At 43.4% G+C, this 23,740-nt stretch overlaps 5 protein-coding genes across 5 annotated transcripts; 3 read left to right on the top strand and 2 right to left on the bottom strand.

Annotated features, from left to right (window-relative positions):
- Positions 1-3,122: 3,122 nt before the first annotated feature.
- Positions 3,123-5,327, top strand: Ugt49B2 (UDP-glycosyltransferase family 49 member B2). Its single transcript, XM_070216922.1, has 4 exons — positions 3,123-3,369; positions 3,446-3,683; positions 3,738-4,403; positions 4,516-5,327. The coding sequence occupies exons 1-4, from the start codon at positions 3,367-3,369 to the stop codon at positions 5,187-5,189; spliced, it is 1,581 nt and encodes a 526-aa protein (XP_070073023.1). The 5' UTR covers positions 3,123-3,366; the 3' UTR covers positions 5,190-5,327.
- A 7,944-nt stretch (positions 5,328-13,271) lies between these two features.
- Positions 13,272-14,775, bottom strand: bap (NK3 homeobox bagpipe). The gene is made up of 2 exons (XM_017151910.2): positions 14,221-14,775; positions 13,272-14,106 (listed from the first exon to the last, which is right to left on the bottom strand). Exons 1-2 carry the CDS (start codon positions 14,675-14,677, stop codon positions 13,403-13,405), a joined length of 1,161 nt encoding a protein of 386 aa, XP_017007399.2. The 5' UTR covers positions 14,678-14,775; the 3' UTR covers positions 13,272-13,402.
- A 3,393-nt stretch (positions 14,776-18,168) lies between these two features.
- wfs1 (wolframin ER transmembrane glycoprotein wfs1) lies at positions 18,169-21,168 on the top strand. The gene is made up of 4 exons (XM_017152165.3): positions 18,169-18,305; positions 18,365-18,463; positions 18,527-20,082; positions 20,142-21,168. Exons 1-4 carry the CDS (start codon positions 18,242-18,244, stop codon positions 20,973-20,975), a joined length of 2,553 nt encoding a protein of 850 aa, XP_017007654.2. The 5' UTR covers positions 18,169-18,241; the 3' UTR covers positions 20,976-21,168.
- A 117-nt stretch (positions 21,169-21,285) lies between these two features.
- LOC108064422 (uncharacterized) lies at positions 21,286-21,893 on the bottom strand. The gene has a single exon (XM_017151930.3). It carries the CDS (start codon positions 21,794-21,796, stop codon positions 21,308-21,310), a length of 489 nt encoding a protein of 162 aa, XP_017007419.2. The 5' UTR covers positions 21,797-21,893; the 3' UTR covers positions 21,286-21,307.
- Positions 21,894-22,348: 455 nt separating this feature from the next.
- On the top strand, positions 22,349-23,559 carry Gclm (Glutamate-cysteine ligase modifier subunit). Its single transcript, XM_017152002.3, has one exon. The coding sequence runs from the start codon at positions 22,513-22,515 to the stop codon at positions 23,371-23,373; it is 861 nt and encodes a 286-aa protein (XP_017007491.2). The 5' UTR covers positions 22,349-22,512; the 3' UTR covers positions 23,374-23,559.
- Positions 23,560-23,740: the final 181 nt, after the last annotated feature.

The following is a 23,740-nucleotide window of genomic DNA, read 5'->3' as shown; positions in this document are numbered from 1 at the left end:
GTCTAGACGGGTTTCGAGTGGAGATCCCAATTAGCCACCTTGGCTGGGACCGAGGCTCCTAACCACTGGCCACTTGAGTAGCCAGGGGACGGGAACCCGCCAGCGTTCACACATATTTCACCCTCCTGCCGACATCCTCGAGTGTGTCCTGTCTGTGATGCTGGTCGGGAGCGGCGACAAGGCGTGATTTGTAAACAGTGCCACACGCATGATTACATGAGCCGGTGCATCACCATCGCCATCACCACGTAGGGGAAACTGACTGGCGGCCCCGACGGTTTCCAATTGCATATTAGCGTCGCCGCAAAGCAGAAGGTCGGCTCTCACTGAGGAAAAATATCATTTAAGAACTATGTTTCCCTCACAACGTCTGTTAATCATTTTTATAAATTTAATATCAAATTTTATCAGAACACTCATCCATTAAAATCTAGGATATCAATATTCTTTAAAGATCTTTATAAATGGACCGAAAATAATAATAATTTATGATTTTCTTATATAAACCCTTACCACGACTTTAATAAAAAATCATATTTATACCCGTTACTCGTAGAGTAAAAGGGTATACTAGATTCGTGCAAAAGTATGTAACAGCTAGAAGGAAGCGTTTCCGACCCCATAAAGTATATATATTCTTGATCAGGGTCACTAGCCGAGTCGATCTAGCCATGTCCGTCTGTCCGTCTGTCCGTCTGTCTGTCCGTCTGTCTGTCTGTATGAACGCTGAGATCTCAGAAACTACAAAAGCTAGAAGGTTGAGATTTCCCACACATATTCTTTGGCTTCCTACGCAGCGCAAGTTTATTTTAGCCGAGCGCCACGCCCCCTCTAACGCCCACAATCGCCCACTAACGATTTTAAAATGGGTCCTGCGTCCACATCTTTAAAGATTTCCGAGAAGTATAAATGCAATTTTGTTGTGTATATTTATACCTATCGAAATGTAGAAGACATTTTTCAAATCGGACCATTCATTAAAAAGTTATACGCAATCAAAAATTATATATCTATCTCCCTCGCACTCCCTTTAGCTGAGTTACGATTATTAGTCGGGATACCAACCCGACACAGCGTTCGCACTCCCTTTAGCTGAGTGACGGGTATTAGATAGTCGGGACAACAACCCGACTATAGCGTTCTCTCTTGTTTTTTATTAAAAACGCATATCCGGATTTTCCACCAAAAATAGCAGTATTTTGGCCAAAACAACGGAAATAATGATCCAAATATGGAATGTCGTACATCGTTGAACTCGTGCTAAAAATCTTAATCGATTTGCATTAAAACCTGAACATTTTCAATTTTTGAAATTTTTTGCAAAAAATCATGATGCATCAATGTATTATGATGTATCAAAAATGTAAAAATTTGCAAAAAACTAATTTTCCTATATCAGCTCAAAAAGTGATAGGGAACAATTAATTGCCTTGTTAGCTGCTCAAAACAGTATGCATTTTTTATTTAGGACAATTTTTGGCCAAAACGGCTATAAAAAACTTTTTTTTTTGCCTATTATTTAAACACTCAAATTGATTGTGAGCAAGAACTGTCTTATTTCTGAGATTTAAAAGTACAAGTCACAGTAGCCTTTTAAAAATAATTAAGTGCATTGATCAAAATTATAAAATTATTGGAGTTAAATTCTAAGCAAATCGTACAAAACTTAAAAAGACCAGGCAATATAAGTTCCAAGCACCAAGAAAATATGTTTTTCCCAGTGCAATTATAAAGATAGAATCAAAATCGCACACAGATTTCGATTCCGATTCAGATACAGATGCAGTGAGGCAAGATGCGCACTTTTAGGCTCTTAAGTACAGACGATTCACTTTGGCCAAAAGCGCACATTTTCAATTCCATTTCTGTTTCGATTTCCGATTTCGATTCGAAATAGCTGATTTTTCAATTACCATTGGGTCAGCCGAAGACAAGTACGCGTATTATTAATGTAATAGCGGCTAATTGCGCATTCGCTGCAAAGGCAAATTAGAACAAGCGGGCAGGCGAAACACTTCAGGCAGCGGCTTAAAAGCTTTGATTTTGATGGAACACTTGGCCATCCGAGTCGGAATTTATGGCCGCATTTGGCCGTTGAGATCATTGCAGTGATTGCCAACAATGGGGCATTAGCCAGAGATTAGAGAATTTGCAATAACTTCATCCACTTGAGCCCCCGTCCTCCGGCAACGCAAACACATGACCGATCAAGGTTTATGGCCAAATCGCAGCAAGCACCCGCCAAATGCCCATCGGCAAATGCCAAATTCACCGCAGAAAAGTCGTTGCATTTATTTGGCCTGGCCGAGACAATAAACAAAGTATCACTGCTGCTGGCGTGCAGCAACAAATAGAGGCAATCTAAATACGAGTACGAATGCGAATGCGAATGCGGCCCGCAGAACAATAAAAACACATTGGCAAAATATGACAAAGTAAACAATAATAATAAGTCCGCCTCGAATGGCTGCCAAATTGAATGATCGATGCGGTGCAGATCAGAATAAAACCCCAGTCCGTATGAAAATCCAGGCGGACGTCACAGAATCTCCCGAAATTCCAGTTCAAACATAAAATTTAATTGCCTACAAATTGGCGCGTTGAGTTTTATGGCCATTTAACCATTTATATCAGTGTGTATAAATGGGCGAATATATATCCGGAGGACTGAAAGACTGATGAATCGGAAAGTTTACATGGGAAGCAAAACAACAGCAATGATCCGTTTAGGACCATCATTTACCCCACTGCACGGGTGGGTGGCAACCGGGAAGCAAATATTTAATTTAGTAAAATGTCTGTGATTTATTCACTATTTCCCATCGTTTCACTTGATCGCTTTGGGAAGTACAACATAAAAACGGATGGGAAAGTTTTGAAATGAAAGGGAAATCCAAATTGTATGATCATTTTGAAAGATCACTTAATATGAGAGGAAACCTATACCTTATTTGTTTTAGAACATTATTTTTAGTAGAAAAAAAATTATTTTTAAAATTTAAATACAAATTATTTGATCAGCAATCAAAGTCAGCATGTAATCACTGAAAAATGTAAATACATTTGGATTTATCTAGTTAATTCTGCTACCGCCTATCGCAAAATATTTTCTGCACCCCCAGATAAAATATCTTGAATGAACTCTTATCATTGAAGATTACTGGTCTAAAAGGTATGGATAACGAATAACCGAATAATCTATTTTATCGGTAACACGCTGTGCCGTTGAACTGAAGAAATCTTCCAAGATATGTTTATCTGTCTTAGCCAAAAAAGAAGGAACGAAGGAAGATATAAAAACCTTTGGTAAGATTGTCTCCAGCTCAGTATACCTGTGTCTAGCGAATGCTAAAGATATAAAATAAAATGGTTTGTTTTCTGAAACAGAATTTTAGTTATTAATACGATACTTATTAGAACCTTGTGGTCTTCTATAAATCCGCAGATACTCATAATCAAGTTGATTCTCTTGTGCCTTTTGGGAATTGGAGATGGAGCACGGATTCTGGCACCTTTCTTCCTGCCGGTGAAAAGCCATTTAATGATGTCCAATGCGATTATAAGGGAACTGGTGAAACGTGGACATGAGGTCACTTATATTACACCCTTATCGCTGGCCAAGGAAAACTTGGGGCCCAACTATAAGGAAATTCTGTTGCCCCACTATAACACCTGGGCAGATAGTGAGTTAGTTAATTGTTTAAAAATTATATGATTTGTAAGAGATTTATCCATAGTATCTGCGTTGATGAAGACCAATTCGGCGGTGGATATGATTGACTTTTCAAAGCTAACACACATGCGACTGGGCCAACACATTGGAATCAAATCAACGGACTTGGCACTGGCGCATTCGGCGGTTCAGGATTTAATTCACGCTGAGGATAAGAGGGGAAAATTCGATCTCCTACTAGCGGAACAGTTCTACAATGAGGGAGCTCTGATGCTCGGCCATCTCTACCAAATACCCATCATTACAGTCGCGACCTTTGCCTATGCCAACTACTTTAGCCAAATCTTTGGCTTCATAAATCCTTTATCGTATGTTCCGAATGTTTATTTGTCCTGCACCGATCAAATGACATTGCGGAAGCGATTGGAGAATGTGGTGATTACCACTGTTGAGGATGTGATGCGGGAGGTATCGTACTACCCGGCTCAGGATGCTATTATCAGGAAGCATTTCGGAAAGTTGCTGCCACAAGTGCCGACTGTTAAGCAATTGGAACGAAATATATCGTTAATACTTCTGAACAGCTACATGCCGCTGACATCGCCAAGACCGATGACCATGAACATGGTTTCAGTGGGCGGACTACATATCCAGCCACCCAAACCTCTGCCAGAACATATAAAAAGCTTCCTCGACGGCGCCGAGTTTGGTGCCATCTACTTTAGTTTGGGTGAGTGCGAACCAGAATATTATAACTTAAGTCGTTATATAACCCCATCTAAAATGACAACGTTACAAACTAAATTTTACATTGAAACTAAGTAAACCTTTATTATTTTTAGGATCTCAAGTGCGCAGTGCTGACATGCCACCCGAAAAGCTGAAGATATTCCTTGAAGTCTTCGCCAGCCTAAAACAACGCGTCCTTTGGAAATTCGAAGACGACCAGTTGTCAAATATTCCCGACAATGTCAAGATCGAGAAGTGGCTACCCCAGGCCGACATATTGGCCCACCCGAAAGTGATGGTGTTCATTGCCCACGGTGGAGTCTTTGGAATGCAAGAGGCCGTTTATCATGCTGTTCCGGTTCTGGGAATGCCATTTTACTTCGACCAGGATGTGAACATTAAACAAGGCCAAGTGGCTGGCTACGCCATTGGATTGGATTATCGCACCATTTCGGAAGATCTGCTGAGATCTGCTCTCAATGAGCTGCTGACGAATCCCAAATATAAAGCCAATATGGACAAAGCATCCCGAATCTTCCGCGATCGTCCACTTGGGGCCATGGACACGGCTGTTTACTGGATCGATTATGTGGCAGAACATCGGGGGGCTTCGCATATGGTGGCTGCTGGAGTACATCTTCCCTGGTTCCAGTTTTACCTACTGGATGTCTCAGCAATTATACTGATAATTGCTCTAATACCTCTTTTATGTTTATATGTCATCTACCGAAAGGTGAAATCTTTGCGACGTGTTAAAGACAATAAGAAAGAGTCAAAATCAGAATAAATATCACAAATTTGCTACATTTTACAAACAAGTAAAGTTGGAAAGTAACCATCCCCAAAATAACAATAAATAAATAAATTATAGAAACAATTATATTATTAAATAAAACAAAAATTATAAAAAAAAGCGCCTGATCAAAGAAATTGAAAAAAATAAATGAAATAATCGCCACATGTGTATTTCCACAGAGTATTTTATATATACTTGATCTGCACTTTGTTGCTTTTTATACATATTTTTGCAATAATAGCCCGAACACTTAAGCTTTGGCACTTGAGCTTCTACTTAAGTATTTAATGAATCCAAATTGGTATGGTCCTACAATATTGTACTTAAGGCGCCTGAGTGCCGACCCAAGTGTTCTTTTCGAATTAAGCAAAAATGCAAAAGTCTTGAGTAGAAAAACAAAGCGTCTCCCATAAAAAGCATAGCTACTCATCAAAGATTTAATGGGATTTCAACATCATCAAAATGTTGCTAGGGATTTGGATTGCCCAATTGATGAAATGACCTCCAAGTTTGGGCTTACCATATTATCGAAAGCCAATAAATTCCCTCCGAGAAAACTAATAAAAGATATTTTGAAAATAAAGATAATCAAGATTTACCTGTTAAATGAAGAACAACACGAAGTGGGGAATTTTTCTGACTAAAGAGTTCTGGAGACATAAATTTCCTGTGCATTTACATACTTTAGGAGCCTAAGTACGCACACCAGATATGTACCATTTACGTCTGTCCAATATCGAAAATCGCATAAACAAAATGACCCCAAAGACTGTTGCTTCCTGCAATGGCAGCGCCATTTCGAGCGCCATTGGACACAGAAATGGGATGTTTACGCGACTCCGAAGACTGGGAGACTTGGAGACTGGGTCTCCGGCAAGTGCACTTGAGGCCGGAGTGCGGAGACACGATCCGTGGAGCTACAGGGCTCATTATGCATTCACGAACTGACATTGAAGTGGGTGCGACGCCCCATGCTGGATGCTTTGGCTGGATACCATAGCTATAGGGTTACATGGCCCATGGGCTTTATTATTGGTATTTGTAACACATGATTACGCTTTATTGTAAACAAAAGCGTCGATAAACAGGCAAACACACGCACGCACTAATGATATGTTAATGCAGATGGCGCACAGGGCGTATGAGTGCTGCTCCTGAGTATGGGGAGCGGAAAGGGGTGAACCGAAGCTGTTTGTCTGTCAACGGCTTAGGCAAATAAACTTAAAATCATCCTCCGGCACTGGAATGTGCTTATGCGATGGCTGTGCGAATGATGAAGGCAGGTTAACGAGGAGGGTTTCTAGAAGAAATTGTTAATTGACCGGCAATTTAGATGGTCACCTTTGAATGCAGCCCAATCAAAGTTGGCTAACCAAAAATGGGAAAACGAAAAAGAAGGCCGAATTTGTTTAAGCAGAAGTTCTCATACACTTTATTTAAAATATAAGCATATTCGAAATAAAACCTAAGCAGAATAAAGGTTACAATATATTATCCTTAAGCTAAGTGCTTCGATTCAAGTTTAAAAATTGATCGCTTCAAAATGATTCAGTTATTAAAAACACATTTAGTGCTATTTTTTCTAAATATTTATATATATTATTTAATATTCTATATCTTTTATATCTTCTACCCATAGTTACCAACTTCAGATCTATACTTTAATACCCTCTAAAAGGACGTAAAAGGCTGACCACCCGGGGAAGCTAAAGCTGTCGACACGCCGCAGCGTTTAAGTGTAATTTTCTTCTTATTCTATTGAAGCATGTCCTTTGCCGGCAGGATAACTCTCTAACTCACTGCAACGCACTGGGCAACTTCTCGGGTCTCCCCAGCTCGTTAAAAATTCACTTCAGCCCTCGCTTTCACTTCGGATAAACATAATGGCCGTTCATTTGCGCCCGTCTGGGTTCTGTTCTCGACCCACTCAGCCACCCAGCAAGGCAAAGAAATTGCAAGAAAATGTTCTTTTCGAATCGAAGTCGAGCGCTCAGGACAATTGCGTACGTGTGCGCCAGGACTGAGTCCAAAAAGAGGGGGAAATTCAAGGGAAAAAAGGAAAAATAAGCGAGAAAAGAATAGCTAAAGAAAAGTGAATGTCTCATCTTGTGCGCCATGTAATTTGCTCTCTTGCCATGTGCTTCATCAGAAAGGAAATTGAAAATTGCTGCTAATAGCTGCCGACATTGGAGTGGGTGTGGCCGATAGGCGTCTGGGTGGCAGGACGAACGAAATTCTCCGTATAATGATTATGAAAAAATAAAAGAGAAAAAAGAGGAGGAGAGATAAAGAGATGCCACTAAGAAAAGGTAGGTGGAATTCATTTGAAATTGCTCAGCTTAGTGACGAAAGCTAACGAGGCGTTAAACTGCTCTTCTTCGGCAATTTAATGTTGATTTATGCATTGCAGAAAATTCCCGGTAATTTCAATGCCGAAAAAACCAATTAGTTGACTTGGGAGGAAATCAAATAAAATTTCAACTGAATTCTACAGGCGAATATTATGAATAGACCATGTATTTTAAATCCTATGCTAGTACTTAAGGTTTTTAATATTTTAAATAGGTTGGTATCACTTGATTTGTGAATTTAAATAGTAGATATTGTTAATTTGGAACCCAGTCCTAAAAATAACAATTGGAAAAATCAGATACAATTTGTTTTTCTAGTTTATGTCCCAGAACTCGAATGTTTTAATGTTTTCGGATTTGATTTATTTATCCTAAAGAGCACCTAGTCAACTGTAAATTCCTAAAGCACCTACACCTTCTTGTGATGGGAAAATTGTTTACACTAAGCAATTGGCACTTAAACAGGCTTTAAGCGCTTTTATGTTGTTCGAAATAAATAAAGGAAAACAAAAGATTAACGACCCAGTAAGTTGCAGGTGCTCGGCGAAAAGATTCCGATCCGAAAAAGTTTTCCACCCAGGAAGCTGATTCACTGAAGTGTTTCCCCATATACGACACCATTCAGTTTGTTTTCCCATCGCGAACCATCCAAACACTTTTCGGTGCCAAATGCTGCAGGGAGAAAAACAGATCCCGCCAGTTCACATACCAAGTGACTGTTTATCAATAGATCTTCAAGTGTTTTCCGCCTGGTAGCCTATTAGTAGCGCTCAGGCAGCTGATAAGGCGGCCCAGTCGATTGGGCAATACCCCATATACCATATACCATCCCATCTTCATAGAACATCACATCTCACCCACTCAGTTCTTGGCCCGCATCGACTGGCGGGCCAACCAAATGTCTATTGCGACTTTAATTGTCGGACATTACGAGTCGGCAGGTCCATTAAAAACGTTAATTAAGTTGCCCCAATGGAACTTGGACACATGTGCGTATCCCGAATCTCGAATCTCTCTCTCAGTCCGCCACACCACAACATTTTCATCTAAACAGCTCGCGAAAAAACAAACCATCCATCTAGTGCTAGTTGGACTCAACTCAGCATTTGCCGATTTGAATGGCTGTCGATAAAACGCGATAAAAAAGTAAAAAGAGGAACACCAAAACCGTTTTATGCATGCGGTAAAAATTTGAAATTTTTTACCCGAAATTTGAACAATAAACAAAATCACAAAAGCCAAAACATTTATCATTCAATTTGATGCCGCTATGGCCGGCGATGGCTGCCGTTCTCGAAATCATTTAAATGATTTTTTATTTGAAGCCAAATAAGCAAAGGAGTGGCCACCGAGAGCGGGGTGGTTGCATGGATTTTTTTCCGGATGGATCGGATTTGGATTTGGATTTGGCATTGCGCAAAGATTATTTCAACAGCTGTTGGACGGGAGATTGAGTTGGAAATTGAATTTCGAATCGAAATTGAGGTGGGTGGCCATTTTGTGGGACGGACGGACGGACGTGCACAACAACTTGCGCAAATAGCACCATCATCAACAATTGGTGCGAGTATAATATCATCCGCCCGTTCGGGTCTGTGGGCTGGATTCCCAGGAATTCTCGGGGACCGCACACAGTCACCGCTCGGTTTGGTTGGCTAATGAAAAGCTGAAAAACAATTAACTATAAATTAAACGCACAATTTTCAAAACAAAATAAACATAAATGGGCCGGGGCATCATTTGTACTTTGCTTTCCTTGTTTTGTTTACAGAGCAATCGGGTTCCGTGGGTGTGAGTGGGTTAATCGTTCGGGGAGAAGACGATTCATTTACCTAGCTAAACCGAAGGGATCCCATTCCCATTCCACTGGCAAACCCCATCGCCCGCCCGGCAGCAAAGCAATTAGGCAACGTCGCTGGCTCCAATCCCTTTTGGGGTTCCCCTCTTAGGACCTGGTCCATCCCATAAAACAAAGAGCACAACTTCAATAACAAAATCAAGCTGGAAATGGGCAGGTTGGCATTAAAATACTCTACAAAACTGTTTACATCTATAAAAATAGTGGATTTATTTTTAAGCATACCCCTTTTAATATTTTTAGCGAAATAAAATAATTTATATATTTTATATATTTATTCGCACTTAAAGAAAACTCCTATCCACTATAAATTAAATAGGAATTATAATTAAGTTTTTTGGGCACCCTCTACATTTTTATAGGACAAACAAATTTAAATCATTATTTCATACAAATTTAAAAATATCATAAACAAAATCTAGACAAAACTATTGTTTGTTTTTAATTTAAGCATTGTTTGATTAATAATATCGTTACATTTGTAGACGTACTTTAAAATGAGAAGTTAGTTTTGTATTACTTTATAAAAAAATTTTTTACAAAAGATTATAACATGTTTAATTTAGCTTATAAAATATATTTTTAAATCGTCGAGTACATAAAGAACCCAATATTTTATGGACTCCCCAAGGCAAAGAGTATCCCGCTCTAGAGTTTAGAGTTTAGTTGATGAATTTGTTGTGAAGTTATTCCTACCAAGAACTGTTAGTAGCAGGGCTGTTGCATAAACAAATGCGTCGGCAGAACAACACGTGCAACAACAGCAACACCAACAACAACAACAATAGCAATAGCCAAGCGGTGCCTGCAAATCGAAGTGTCAGTCGCAGTCAAAAATCTCCTCAGCCTCCTTTTATGGCACACATGTGTGCAGCAGACGACGTCGAATCCGATCGGGCAGAGATCGAGGGACTTGGATTTGGCTGGGGATATGGTCGGGATCGGGATAGGAATCGGGCTGGGATAGTCGAGGAGCATGGAAAGACAGCGCCAAAAACGCTAAAGCAAAGTGCATCGAAATGGGCCAAAACAAGAATGCAGTGCATTTTATAATAAGTGAACATTTCGGGCATTTTGTTTACACTTTAAGCTGTCCGGGCAACGGTTTTGGCATTTTCTTTTGAATTTCGCCATTAAATGCACTCTCTGCTTAAGAATGCAGGCCTCCCAGAAATGTTTAAACAAATAGCGAATATCGCTAAAATTGTTTACCCGACCCGAGGACGTCCGGTGACAGCCGACGACTAATTGCAGTTCAAAGATTGCGCATACGCCACTTGGGCCGCAGCGCCCTGACTAATTTCCATATTAATTACAAGCCAAATATCGGCGGCACGGATTTAAAAGGATTGCCGTCAAGTAGCTGACATCTCGTAGCACCCCGGCATGTGATGTGTGTCATAAAAAAGGTTGCATAAACAAATCCGGAGGCGGCGCAATATAAACAAATTAGTAGCCAAGCCGCCGACGGCAGCAGGACGAACGGATTTCACTCCAAGACCACATGCAGCGTATTTCTTCAACCCTTCAGCGTGGTAATGAGAAATCCGAAGCGTGCTATAAAACTGAAACTCAGACTCAAAGAGGCCATGAATCACAGGAGTGAACAATAGGAGAGTGTGTGGGATGGGGAGGGTCTCAAAAAATGCACTCATATTCTTTGAAAACCACTCAATCTGTGTTCCGAAGCGAGACATTTTCTCAATGGATTGTGGATAATTAAGATTATACGGTTGAAAATGTTGACTTCTAGTCTTTTTTTCATTCAAAATCATTAATGAAAAGGTCTACCACATCGATAATGGAAATTGATTAAATATGGTACTTTTAAAATAACAATAAAATTCCCTAAAATTATATGTTCCATTAGTTATAATATTTCTTAGAGCCACATATATGATATTTTTGAAAGATTCCTTGAAAATTTCGAAGATTTTTAGAAAGAAGAAAATGCAATATAAAGTTAAAGTGGTTTCTTAAAAATAAATATTCATTAAACTCGTATAAAACAAAAAGCATAACTTAAATCTTTTATACTAAACTTCCTGGAATACAAGAGTGTTTGCTTGAAAAGTGAAATAAGATAATATTTCTGGAGCCGAGTGGCAAAGAGATACATTCTCGAACTGCTGAAACTCTTATTGACACAAGTAATTACAACTGTCAATCGATTTTAGTGTCCCAAATTTGTCAAATGCCTGCGGGCTTTTAGTCTAAGAATGCGCCCAAGAGCAAAATATGTACTTAGAGAGATCGCTCATATCCGAATTGTTTTTTCAGTTGGCAGTCGCAAGACCGGCACGTTCAATGCCCCACTTCCGAAGATTTCCAGCACTCGGAAAAATTACCCCCGAAAATTGGAAGGTTGTTATACTTTCGACGTCAAAGGCTATCCTTTAGAAAAAATAGCTATAAATATTACTTTAGAAAGCCTTTTTTACCTTTCTAAAACGAAGAATATGTTAAACTTTAAATGCAATATTCTTCAATCTTTTCTGAAACTTTTTGAGTAATTTTTTTTTTAATTGAAGGAAAGGGTGAATTCTGCTGATGGGAATTTAAAAATGTTTCACAAGAAATATGATCAACATTGTTGCTAACCGCCCCTAATAATTCTGAAGTGGATGTTTAGCAATGATCGGTCGATTACATTTTTCACTGGTCACATGTCCTTTTTCCCATCCTGGGCGTCAGCTTGTGAGTCTATTTGTTTGTTTGTTTATAAATATCGCCTGGTAGGACCGTTAGAATTGTCGCCGCCAGGCACTTGAGGCTTGTCCTCTTTGTCGTCAGCCACCAACTGTGCTGCTAAGGACATGTCTATGTCCCGTTCCCATCCCTCCCCCACCCGCGATGATCTTGTGCAAAAGCGCTCGAGAGGATCGTATGTAAGTCAGTGGTTTGTGGGTCACAGACGTCCGGCCCGACCCTCCTGACACATTGAAGCACTTCTATGTCGACATTGAGTGGACTCGTCATAGTCGGTCATCATCAGCGGCTTTCGGATTTCGGTTTTTGCAAGGCTCCGGGCCACACGCATGGCCACTTCAGCGGAACGCATCTCGAGGCCCTCATCCGCCCGATCGCTGTCATTTCTGAAGGGTCTGAGAAGTCTCTCCCGCCTGTTGATGCGAATTGAGGTCATGTGGTATCATTTTATATAACAATCGCCTGGGAGTTTCAATTACTCTTTCAAAGAGATATCAGCTAAAACAAACCCATTGAAATTAAATTAAAATGTATAAAGATTTCTTAAAATTAAACTTAATCTACGTATTTATTTGGTCAATGCAAATACATTTTCACTGTTAGCAACCTTTATAAGACTTTTAAGAAAATGTTTGGACCCATTAATTTTTACATGTTCATTAGCTTTTTAAGAACACCATTATTACTTTCTACAAATAGCGTAAGATAACATATATATGTTCATTTATCTCTCGCTCCTTGATTAAAATTAAACAAATTAAACATTTTTCCGTTCGTTTTCAAGGATTAAAGCATACTTTTAGTTTGCCATAAAGACGAGTAATCTCGCAAACAGACAAAATACTAGCCGATATTAGGAAAAACCCATCTACATTTATCTAGCCTTACCCATTCTCGGATTTTTGGAAAAATGTATTTATTGTTTTCCAATTAAAAGTCCACTTTCAAGTAAAGTGTAGAATAAGCGTTCCAGAATCGTACCGCAAGTTTATCCAACTTGCGTTGGATAGTTTTGAATGCATGGCTAAGTGCGGGATAATAAATTGTATTGACCTAAAGTACTAAATAAGAAATAAATCGAACACAATCAATAGACCAAGTTATCAATACAGAAGGTTTAATTTCATTTAAGATTTTATTTAGCTCTTTGGTAGATACAACTAAAACTTAAGGCTACTAAAGCTATGGGACATCTATTGGTTACACATAGAGACTAAAACACAATTTCTACGGCTATCACAAAAACGTAACCCCTCCTCCTGCTCCGGGAAGTTGCCTCCTGCAACCTAGTCGATCTCCACATTCTCGTCGCCATCCTCCGCCGCCGAATGGATGCTCTCGGCTCCGCTCTCCACACTCATCACCTGGCCATTGGGACTCGGGCACGGGGTTCGCTGCGGACGCACTGCACCGGGGAGGGGAATGGGAACTGGCGACGAGGACGCCGAGGATGCGGTCACAAAACTGGACGACTGTGTGGGCGGTGGGATGGGTTGTGGAACCTTGTGTTGCGGGTAGAAGTACGGGAAGGGCATCTGCATTTGGGGAATCGGAAGACCACCGTAGGCGAGCTGCAGCTGGTGGCGATAGATGTTGATCAGGGCGGGATCCAGGCCGTGCCCCGCCCCCGGGCCAGCCATGTGGGCGTAGGTGGTGCTGCCATCCTCGCGCACCAAAACCTGGACGGGCACCCTCTTGCTGGCGCCCAAAAGAGCAGCCTCGTGCTGCTGGATCTGCTTGCGTTTGGTCTTGTAGCGACGGTTCTGGAACCAAATCTTCACCTGGGTCTCCGTCAGCCGCAAGCTCTTGGCCATCTCGCTGCGTTCTGGCCCGGATAAGTAGCGCTGTTGGGCAAAACGGCGCTCCAGTTCGAAGACCTGAGCATGGCTGAAGGCGGCACGCGACCGCTTTTTGCGGCTCAAACCACTGCCGTCGTGGGAAAGTGGCGATTCGGAGGGCGAGCTGCTCAAAGGCGGCGGTGAGTCGCAGTCTGTTGAAGGAAAATTACGGAAAATTAGCAAGGCGCACGAAAAAACTCTATACAATAGAAGGGGTCTTTAATCCATTAGCTCTTAATGGCGGCGCTAACTTTGTGATAACTTACCGGAATCGTTGCTGGTGCAGCGTCTCATGTCCAAGGGAGCGGCGAGGGTGGATCCAAAGTAGGCCAATTTGCGCTGCATATAGTCCGCGGCACTGGAGTTCGACGTGGCCGTTGCCTGGTGATGATGATGATGGTTGTTATTGTCCATGGCCGCCGCATAGTACTGCAGATAGTTGTTGGTGGGCCGGGTACTCGACTGCATCTCCTTGGCCTGCGACAGTTTGTAGAGACTGAGATCTCGGCAGCAGAGCGGCGGTGACTTGGAGGCGGATCGCTCGCGATCGGAGGGGTTTAGCTTTAGCTTTTCCGGTTCCGGTTCGGAGTCCACGCTGGACATGCGACGCGATGTTTCCGTATTGCTGCGCGTCAGGATGTCGTTGATGGAGAAGGGAGTTGTAAGCGATTTGCTCAGACCCGCCATCGCAGCACCCACACCCGCACTTTCCATATTCAGCATTTTTTGGGTTTTCTTGAATATTTTTTTAGGGGTTTTACTTTCTCGACACTTGTTCACTCCGGACTTTTCTTCGATTTTCCGATCTTTACGACTCGAGGGCTGCGTAGCGAATGTGCTTGAGTTGGACGCTCCGGGCTGTCTTTAAATAGCTGCCCAGATCCCCGGCGAGAATCACTCAGTTTCACGGAGTGGAAATGTGCGCCGCACTCAAGTGGCTCGTCGGCATCTGGTGGTGGATAGTGGCATTCGATTCCTCCCATTGGTGGATACAAAAGGCGGACGGAGAGCCTTTTGAGTTTCCTCTCAAGTGGGTAAACAAAATTTGTCGTAAAATGGTAACGGTTGCGTCTACTTATATGGTGCGCCTTCTTTTTTTCGGGGAGTGCATGCATCCTGTTTATTGTTTATAACCCTGCTAACTGCTCTCCGGTATTTCGTATTTTATATTTTGGGTACAGTCCCCAAGATGTGATCCCTTACTATACTTTTTCCATTTGTTTAGGCAAACGATTTGTTTAGAATTTAAATCATTCGGAAAGAATCCGAAAAGGTATTAGTAAACTCGCACTCCTGCCTCTAAGTAGGTTAGTTGGGTAATGGAATTGCTTGGGATTGTGAGCTAACTAAACAACACTTTTATGGGTCTAAAGAAATATAATATTTCGGTAGCACATTTTTTACCATTTTACATTTTTTTAGTAAACAAATATTATTGACTGTCCACTGTTTTTCATTTCATTAAAAAAAATGTCTCGAAAGTAAAATTCGAAATGTCTACTCAAATCGAAAACAGATTTATGACCAATTTTTTATATACGCAATGACAAAGCAATGACATTATGCCGACCAATCAATTATTTATTATTATTATTTAAAAAGATCTAATTCTAAAAATTGTAGAATTGTAGAATTAAGAAGAAATTATTTAACTCCATATTTTTGTTGTCCCTGTATATTGGACCCCTGGACGCTACCATGTCGATGCCGATGCCAAACTTAAGGATATGAAAGAAAATCAGGAATTATCATTATTTCATTATTTTATAAAGGCAGCGATACACACACTTACAATTTTAACTACAATATTTTTCAACTAGTAGTGAAACACAAGTGTTTTTAAATTAAATTATATGCATATAAATTAAATATATTTTTATTCTTGACTTTATATAAAGCTATACATAAAATAATTTGTCAAACTACGAATTTCTGTTTACTTTAAAATGTCTTAATTTACATTAAAGGCAACGACTTAAGAATCTGATGGTTCGAAAGAAACCTTAAAGACCTGATGCCCTCAATCCTGAGATTATCGTGGGAGTTCTCGGCGAAAGCTCCCGCCATTGGCTACCATGTGGCCCAGAGACCACTCTTCCTCGCTGATTGGATGCTCAGAAGAGCAGGCAACATGGCTGCGCACTCAGTCGGAAAAACACTCGGCCGTTCTCACTCGAAGCGAGTGAGAGGCTGGGAACGAATCCGAGGAAAACCGGCACATGCTCTCGGCGCCTCGCCGTTGGGGGTGTTTTCTTTTTTGGCTTTTGTGCGCTGATTCTGGCTCGATGCGATTCCCTGTTCTCCACTACACTTCACACCTTCGGGCTATAATCTTTTTATTGCCAATTCAGTGGCTCTTAGTGCCGCGGGCGCCGGGAAGTCAAGCCAACAATGGAAGACCAGCTCGAAAGGGGGTAGAGGTGGGGGTGAGGGTGAGGCCACGGTGTTTTGCGGTCAGATTTGAGTAACCAATTCAGGACCAAGTGCGGTGTGCGATTGGGAATGGATCGGGGCAGGAACTGCTACTCGTTATTCCCTTTCAACTGAATGCCTTTCGATAATACTCGAGTAATTAGTGTTGTAATGATGCTTGTGGCAGGCGCACGCGCCCAAAAGACTCAGGATCTCGGATTGTGTTGTCGCTAATTTCGTTAGCTTCTTTTGCTGATGCGATTACCCTTGAATGGAGCAGGTATTCAATTACATAAAGGAGGAGGGTGGCCGATGCCCACTATGAATATCCAGCCCACCCCCTATGATGAATTGGCGTTTTCAATTAAACTCGACAGTTTCTTGTTTGATTTCCGAATGCCCACCACCCGAAAATCTCATCGACTTGTTGTCCTTGTGGTATTGTAAAACTCAATGGTTTATCAAAAGCCACTTCAAATGTTTACTTTTCCCTGTTTTTCCTTATCATTCATGGTTGTGAATCTGAAACCCGATCCATCTGTGGCACTTTAACGTTGAACGGAGACAAGTGTCCCTCGTCGTCGCCAAGTTTGCACATATTTTAACTTTCACAGTTCATACTTTTTATTTGTTAAGGCTCATTAAATAAATTAAATAGCTGAAGACCTACGTCAATCAGCCAAAGGCCTGATGGCAATAGCTTTGCTATAAGTCGGGAAGTTTAATTTTATTAAAATAGTTACTCTACCTCTAACGAATAAATAAATAAATAAATTAGGGTTAATTTATGACCATAAATAGATTAGTTTTTAGTTTTTTGTGAAGTGGATACGAGATCGAAAATAACGAGAAGTTTTTAGCTATACCCCTATTATCTTATTATGCCCGTTAATTGTGGTGTAAGATGGTATATTGTATTCATCGGAAAGTATGTAACAGGAAGAATAAAGCTTATCCGATCCTATAGAGTATATGTACTCTTGATCAGGATTACTAGCAAAATCGATCTAGCCATGTTCGTTATAAGTCCCACCACTTGGGTGAAAAATGAAAAGAAATCAGGTGTTCAAAAGTATAGGGGGATTCCCTAAACTGTTGAATTGCTGAATTGTTGAATTTTGGTCAGCTGTTAATCAGCTGTTCCAGACAAAGTAAACTTTCAGAAATTTCAGCAATTCAACAGCCTCGGGGCTGTTGAAAATTTTGTTGAATTGCTGAAAAGCCAGAGTTGTCACTTTTTTTTAAAAGTCGTGGCAACTCTGTAACATTTTAGTATCACCAGTACGCATTATTTATTTTAAAATCAACTTAGAAAGCATATTTGTGGTTATTTTTACCTTGGTAACACTTTTAGACAGTAAATAGCAATAATAAATCAAATTTTACATGCTTTAAGTTCCGTGTGATTTTTATAACATAACAGCTGTTTGAAAATTCAACAGGAACCATTTTGGGTCGTTCCCTTAATTGCTTAAATTTTTTTGTTGAATTTCCAACAATTCAGCAATTTAACAGTTTAGGGAATCCCCCTTCTATAAATTTGTTTTGAAATTCCCTTACAACCAAATCCTTAAGCCGCCACTGCGTCAAAAGAATGCTACTATGCTATTTGTAGTAAAAACATGCACCCAGCCAAATCCTGTCTACTCTCCTGGTCGAGACACGAACAAAAATTTCTTTACAATTTATAACAGCTGATAAGAAGTTTTTCCGGAATTTTCTCGCTGAAGCAGAAACTGTCTGAACAGGCTAAAAACGTTCGTGACTACCAACGCCCATCTCTATTAGAAGTGGGCACACGATGCCATCACTATCGAGTCTGGCTGAGAATTATTTCATAGATTTTCGTAAACAAAGCGAAAAGACGGCCTGTAAATGGCCACCTGGACACAAAATGAGCCGACAGGTGTCACCAAGCGCAGGCGTTGGAACCTGGAGGGTAAGTCCCGAAGCCTGTCATGAAATACCTTCCAAACATGGAGATACACTCCCTCACAGATCGCGCCTCCTTGAACAAACTGAAGCATCACATTGCCTCCGAGGGATGTCCCCAGATGCAGTACGATCTGGCCAAGGAGCTGCTCGATAATGCCATAGGTGAGTAGTAAAATAGCGTAGCGGAGAATCACAGGATAATGGAGATTTCCCTGTTTTACTTAGAGCCCAATCCTGCCAAGGGCAATCAGAACCAGAAGGCCGTCAACTGGCTGGTGAGTGCCGCCCACAATGGACACGAGGATGCGGCCAAGCTGCTGCGGCAGTGCTACAACCAGGGCAGCGGCATAACGGCGGAGAATGCGGACGAGGTGCGTCGCTGCCTGGCCATGACTCCGGGCGAGCGGGCGGCGAGAAAAGCAGCCCGGGAGCTCTTTGCCTGCCTCTCAAATGGCAACGAGCACATCACGCCCAAGCAGCTGGAGCGCAAGATGCGGCGCATCTACAATCTGCAGCGAAAGCGGCGTCGACGCGACGACGAGCGCTCCTCGTCGAGCAGCGAGGGCGAGCAGGAGTGCGAACCCCTCGAGGATGTGCCCTCTGTTGGCCAAGCCAGCGTGGAGCGACGCAGCCTCATCACCGAGGCGCACCTCGTTTCGGCCGCCTCCAACTACAGTGCCGGCCAGATGCCCAGCGTCAATGACGCCCTCACATTGTCCGTGCCCGATCCGAGGAGCCTGGACCATGTGCCCTGCTTCTACCGCATGGTCTTCCACCCGCTCATCTTCTTCAGCCTCTTCTACCACCGCCTGCTCAATCTGATTGTGTCCATTCCCAATGTCGCGCCGCTGAGTGTCCGCTGCAGTCTGCTCGTGGCCCTCTCCTGGTGGAGCAGCCGGCACATGCTGCCCCTGGTCAGCTACTACCTGAGTATGGCCATCATGATCTGGGCCACGTGCAAGATGCTCAAGACCAAACAGCAGTTCGTGGACTTTCGCATCTGGTCGGGACTGTTCCTCAGGTACGGAGATCAGAACATCGAGGCGGACATTGCGGAGCAGCGCTTTCTGCGCAACAACATGAAGCCGTACCTGTACTACTTTTGTGCCTTCATCTGCAACCTGATCGTTTATCCGCTGGTCACCGACGCCTGGCTGCCGCACTCGGAATTGACTATTGTTTCCGGAGCCTTCACGTTTCTCACCATGGGGGTGTCCATGTACGCCTCCTCTCATCTACTGCCCGACTGGCTGGTGATCGTTTCCTTTGCCGTGAACGTGCTCGCCAAGTATCCGTACGAAATGGACGAGGTTGTCTCCACCCGCTGGCGCTTTCTGGACCTACGCGTGCCCACCTTCTCCTCCTTTGTCATTGGAAATGGCATTGAGTTCTGCCTGAATTGCCGCACCGCCCTGTATCTCTTTATTCCCGTGCTGCTGGTGATGATGGCCAAGCGCTGCCGCTGGCATGGAGTCTACACCTACCTAATTCCGCACTGCGTCACGCTCAGCTGGCTGCAGGTGTGCATCGCCACCTCGCAGAGTGCCACCATGTTTGGAGCGATGCGGGCTGCGCTCGGCCTGGCCGGCATAGTCTTGTTTCTCCCGCTCTTCGGAATCGTGGCGCTTCTTGTGCCCGTCTTCGTGGCCATCGATAGCTTGGGACTGGCCAGCGAGCAACTGCGCTGGGGCAGCACCGCCCTTGCCTGTGGAATGGTGGTGGTGCTATCCTGCGTGCTGGCTTTGAATAGGGCCACCCAGAAATACATAACCATGCTGCAGGTGAGTACTTGTATTAAATGATAACATATGTTACTTACTTACGATTAATTTCCTTTCAGCTTTTAATGGCAGTGACTACAGCCTGCCTGTTGGTCTTTCCCTACATGACGTCCAGTTTCAAGGACACTCCCCGCTTTAATGCCATGCCCAGAGTGGGTCTGCACTCGCTTTCCGAGACGGACACCCTGCCGTGGGATCGCTTCAACGCTCTGTGTGCCCAACCAATCAACGAGCAGCCCAACAAGATCAAGGCACAGCTGCGCTGCTCCCATCTGAATGGAATGCCCGTGACTTGGGAGGGCAGCGTTACCAAAGTGGAGATCTCGCGGGTGTCCAACATCCTGGAGGATGTCATCGCCAACTATCTTCCCGTGTGGCTGGGCAGGCTGCTGCGCTGTGTGCATGGCGAGAATATATCGCAGCACTTCAGGTGCGATCCCAAGTTGGATGAGCAGTGCGAGGAGTGGCGCAGTGTAATTAAAACCCTGAAGGCGCAGAGTGGAAGTTGCACGCTGCAACGGTGGAATCGCTACGAGTACGAGCTGCTGGTGAAAGTGGGCGCCAGGAAGAGTGGCCGTCTCCTGGGCCGCTCCACCTCCACCGATGTGATTCTACGAGCTCACCATGACTTTGGGAACTTCACCCGGCTCCTGAGCGAGGGCGATGTTGTGCTTTTCTACGGAACCCTGCATAACTCTCGACTTCTGGCCGACAGCGTGCAGGTGCAACTGAAGACCATCGAGTGCGTGGACTGCCGGTCGCCGGATTTGGGCACAGCCACTATCGAACGAGTGGTGGCCGCGTCTCCCATGGATGCTCGTTTGCAGGATTTGATGAGGGGCATCAAATATTTGTTGAACGCTTTGTTGAATCCCCTGATCACTTTTAAGTAAAGCCCGAGAAACCCGAGTTTCTTGGCATCCGCTCATCATTTTTAATTGGTCCCTCTATATAAATATGTATTTATTTAAAACCCAAGAGGATCATCCTCACTGTTGGCGTGGCATTTAAAATATGAACGCTTTGTTGGTAATTTATGTTTAAGAACTCCATTGTAAAAGCCAGAACAAATAAATGGTCCGCTGTTTTATTCGTTCTTATAAATCTGATTTTTCTAACTACAAAGAGTTATTTTAATTTATTGACTAACAGTCCAAGTTTATTATTATATCTGAATTACAGGTACATAATTGGTTTTTTTAATGAAGCTTTTCATTGTTTTTAATCATTTTTCAATTTGGAGGGGGTTATTCAGACGTAGTTTCATGTTAGCGACATCGGATGGAAACTGCGAGACTTCCTCCACATTCAACTCGTCGAATTCCTGATTTAAAGCTCTTTTGGCAGTCTTTGGTGAAATCAAACGCTCCGAAAGTGGGTCCACTTCCTCTCTATCCGGTGATTTTGGGAAATTCAAACTTTCCCAGCATTTGGAGGCATCAAATTTGAGGCCAGCATCCACATACGAGTCGAGATGGTGATGAAGCTCGCATGGCTCCTTGCAAGTAAATCTCTCGGGCGCGTTGTTCAGGAACTGCACTCCGTCGAGCAGGAGCTTCCGGTGCGTGGCATCATCCACTCCCAGCATTACCAGGTCGCTGCCGACAATGAGCTTACAGCTGGCAATACTGTCGTATCCCCGCTCTAAAAACCTTTCGATGTACTTCTCCATGGTCAGCAGCACCAGCCACTCGCGCACAGCCCGTCGACACATCCCAGTCTTTTGATTCTTCTCTCCAGAGTTGCGGTAAATGTTCTGAAATCTGCTGTGAAGTTTTGAAAGCTGTCACTTTTGACAGCTATCGACCGTTAGACTGGTTAGGTATGACAAATTTTAAACAAATGTATCGGTTCTCAATTTGATTACTGTAAATTAGGTTTGTCCGTTTCACTCCGTTTTTTTTTCTTGATAATTTAGTTTAAAATAGTTTAATTTTTTGTTGAGTAGAGTTATTAAATTTCCATAAAATTAAAAATGTCAAAGGGTTTTTCTTATTTTTATAAATTGGAAATAAAGACAAACTAATCATTGCGGTTGGTTGGTTCTGTATTCAGATTCTTATTAACTACGCGCCCTTTGAATCTTTCTTTTAATTCAAATCAGTTCAACTTTTGCGCCAAAAACACGAACAAAACAGGCCCACAGGGTGTTTCAGATTGGTTGCAGTGTTGGTAAGTGCCGACATGAATATTTTCTGGCTACTTCTAGCTATTTTCAAAGGCCAGTTTAGCTTTTTCACGACCCTACGAGTTGGCTACACTGTTCTCGAATTTCATTTCGGTGCAAAGTGTATTTAAGTGGCCAGGCGCTCGGTGCTCGAGAACACACGCGTTTCACCCACCTGAGAGGGCTGCACTTGTCTTGACGGCCGCGGAAGTAGCAGAAACAGAAACAGATACCGAGCGAGAATACCATTTACACTTGTCACCATGATACCGACCATAACGAAGAAGTACCAGAACGTGGTGATTAGCACGGGCAACATCATCGCCACGGAGCTGCTGGGCCAGCGCAAGTCGGAGGAGGAGCTGTACGACGGCCTGAAGCTGACGCTGCTCAGCGATCCCGCGGCGGAGCGCGTGGTGGTGGAGAAGGAGATCGACGAGCTGCACGGCCGGGTGCAGCGGGCCACCCAGGAGCTGACCACCCGGCTCACGGAGAACGGCCGCAATGAGATCAGCATCGGGGCCAAGATATTCCTCAACCGCCGCTCCGCGGAGTGCGTGAATCAGGCGGTGGAGGCTCTGCTCGGCATACTCAGCGTGACGCACGTGGACAATGTGGTGCTGGCCTACCACCCGAATGCGGTTGCCAGCGCAACGCCGGTGGCCACAACCAAGTCGCCCTGTTCCGAGGGCCTCGCCGTCGGCAAGGCCAACAACTGGAGCCAGCGCAACGGGGAGGAGGGCGTGGCGCAGCTGAAGGAGCTCTACCAGAGCCTGGAGCAGTATGCCCTCAAGCAGCAGATCACCCAGCTGGGCATCGCCGATCTGGATGCCGCGGCCCTGGAGGAGCTGCACAAGAGCGCCCAGGTGGCGCCCACCATTGCCCAGGTCAACCTGTCCACCTGCTGCGTGGTGCCGCCGGAACTGCAGGAGTTCTGCACCGCCCACGACATCCAGCTGAACACGCACAGCGATCCGGAGCTCCTGCTGCCCGCGGAGCAGTTCGCCGGCCTGGCGCCGGGCTACACAATCGACTGGTCGCTGCGCTACCAGGTGCACGTCCGCTGCCGAGGCGTTCTCACCGCCAAGGGCTATATTGTGGGCGCCTCGCGGTCCAGCAATTAGATTTAGAGATCCCACATCCAGATGCTAGGCTATAGTTTTAATGTTTGTAATGTATGCTGTGTACAGTGGTGTACTTATTGTTTGTTATACAAAACCCAGATTGAGGATTCGGAGCCGATCGATTGATTTTACTGTAAACGATTTTTCAATACTTATTCTGAACATAAAGCGTTTCAAAAACGACAATTGGCTGTTGTGTGTCACTGGGGGTCAGCGATTCGAACCCCAACCGGTTTGAGTGGCTTACTACAAATTAAGTATACGTCCAGCTGGTGTAATTTATATGCTCTGGTCGCCAATCGACAAGTGCTCTTGGCTTGTTATTTGCCCCGCTAATCGCCGTCTAGGCCTCCGCTTCTGGTGGACT

The sequence above is a fragment of the Drosophila takahashii genome, chromosome 3R (assembly GCF_030179915.1).
Source record: "Drosophila takahashii strain IR98-3 E-12201 chromosome 3R, DtakHiC1v2, whole genome shotgun sequence".
Taxonomy (NCBI): Eukaryota; Metazoa; Arthropoda; class Insecta; order Diptera; family Drosophilidae; genus Drosophila; species Drosophila takahashii.
The sequence above is the reverse complement of the archived record's forward strand: the minus strand, read 5'-3'. Positions and strand labels throughout refer to the sequence as shown.

Bases quoted from the DNA above. Each gene is read 5' to 3' on its own strand.
- wfs1 (XM_017152165.3), top strand. From the start codon at position 18,242: ATGGCCACCTGGACACAAAATGAGCCGACAGGTGTCACCAAGCGCAGG. The intron at 18,306-18,364 runs GTAAGTCCCGAA...ACTCCCTCACAG, and splicing joins CAGGCGTTGGAACCTGGAGG to ATCGCGCCTCCTTGAACAAA. The intron at 18,464-18,526 runs GTGAGTAGTAAA...TGTTTTACTTAG, and splicing joins GCTGCTCGATAATGCCATAG to AGCCCAATCCTGCCAAGGGC.
- Gclm (XM_017152002.3), top strand. From the start codon at position 22,513: ATGATACCGACCATAACGAAGAAGTACCAGAACGTGGTGATTAGCACG.
- Ugt49B2 (XM_070216922.1), top strand. The intron at 3,684-3,737 runs GTGAGTTAGTTA...ATTTATCCATAG, and splicing joins CTATAACACCTGGGCAGATA to TATCTGCGTTGATGAAGACC. The intron at 4,404-4,515 runs GTGAGTGCGAAC...TATTATTTTTAG, and splicing joins TGCCATCTACTTTAGTTTGG to GATCTCAAGTGCGCAGTGCT.
- LOC108064422 (XM_017151930.3), bottom strand. From the start codon at position 21,796: ATGTGTCGACGGGCTGTGCGCGAGTGGCTGGTGCTGCTGACCATGGAG.
- bap (XM_017151910.2), bottom strand. From the start codon at position 14,677: ATGCTGAATATGGAAAGTGCGGGTGTGGGTGCTGCGATGGCGGGTCTG. The intron at 14,107-14,220 runs GTAAGTTATCAC...TTCCTTCAACAG, and splicing joins CTGCACCAGCAACGATTCCG to ACTGCGACTCACCGCCGCCT.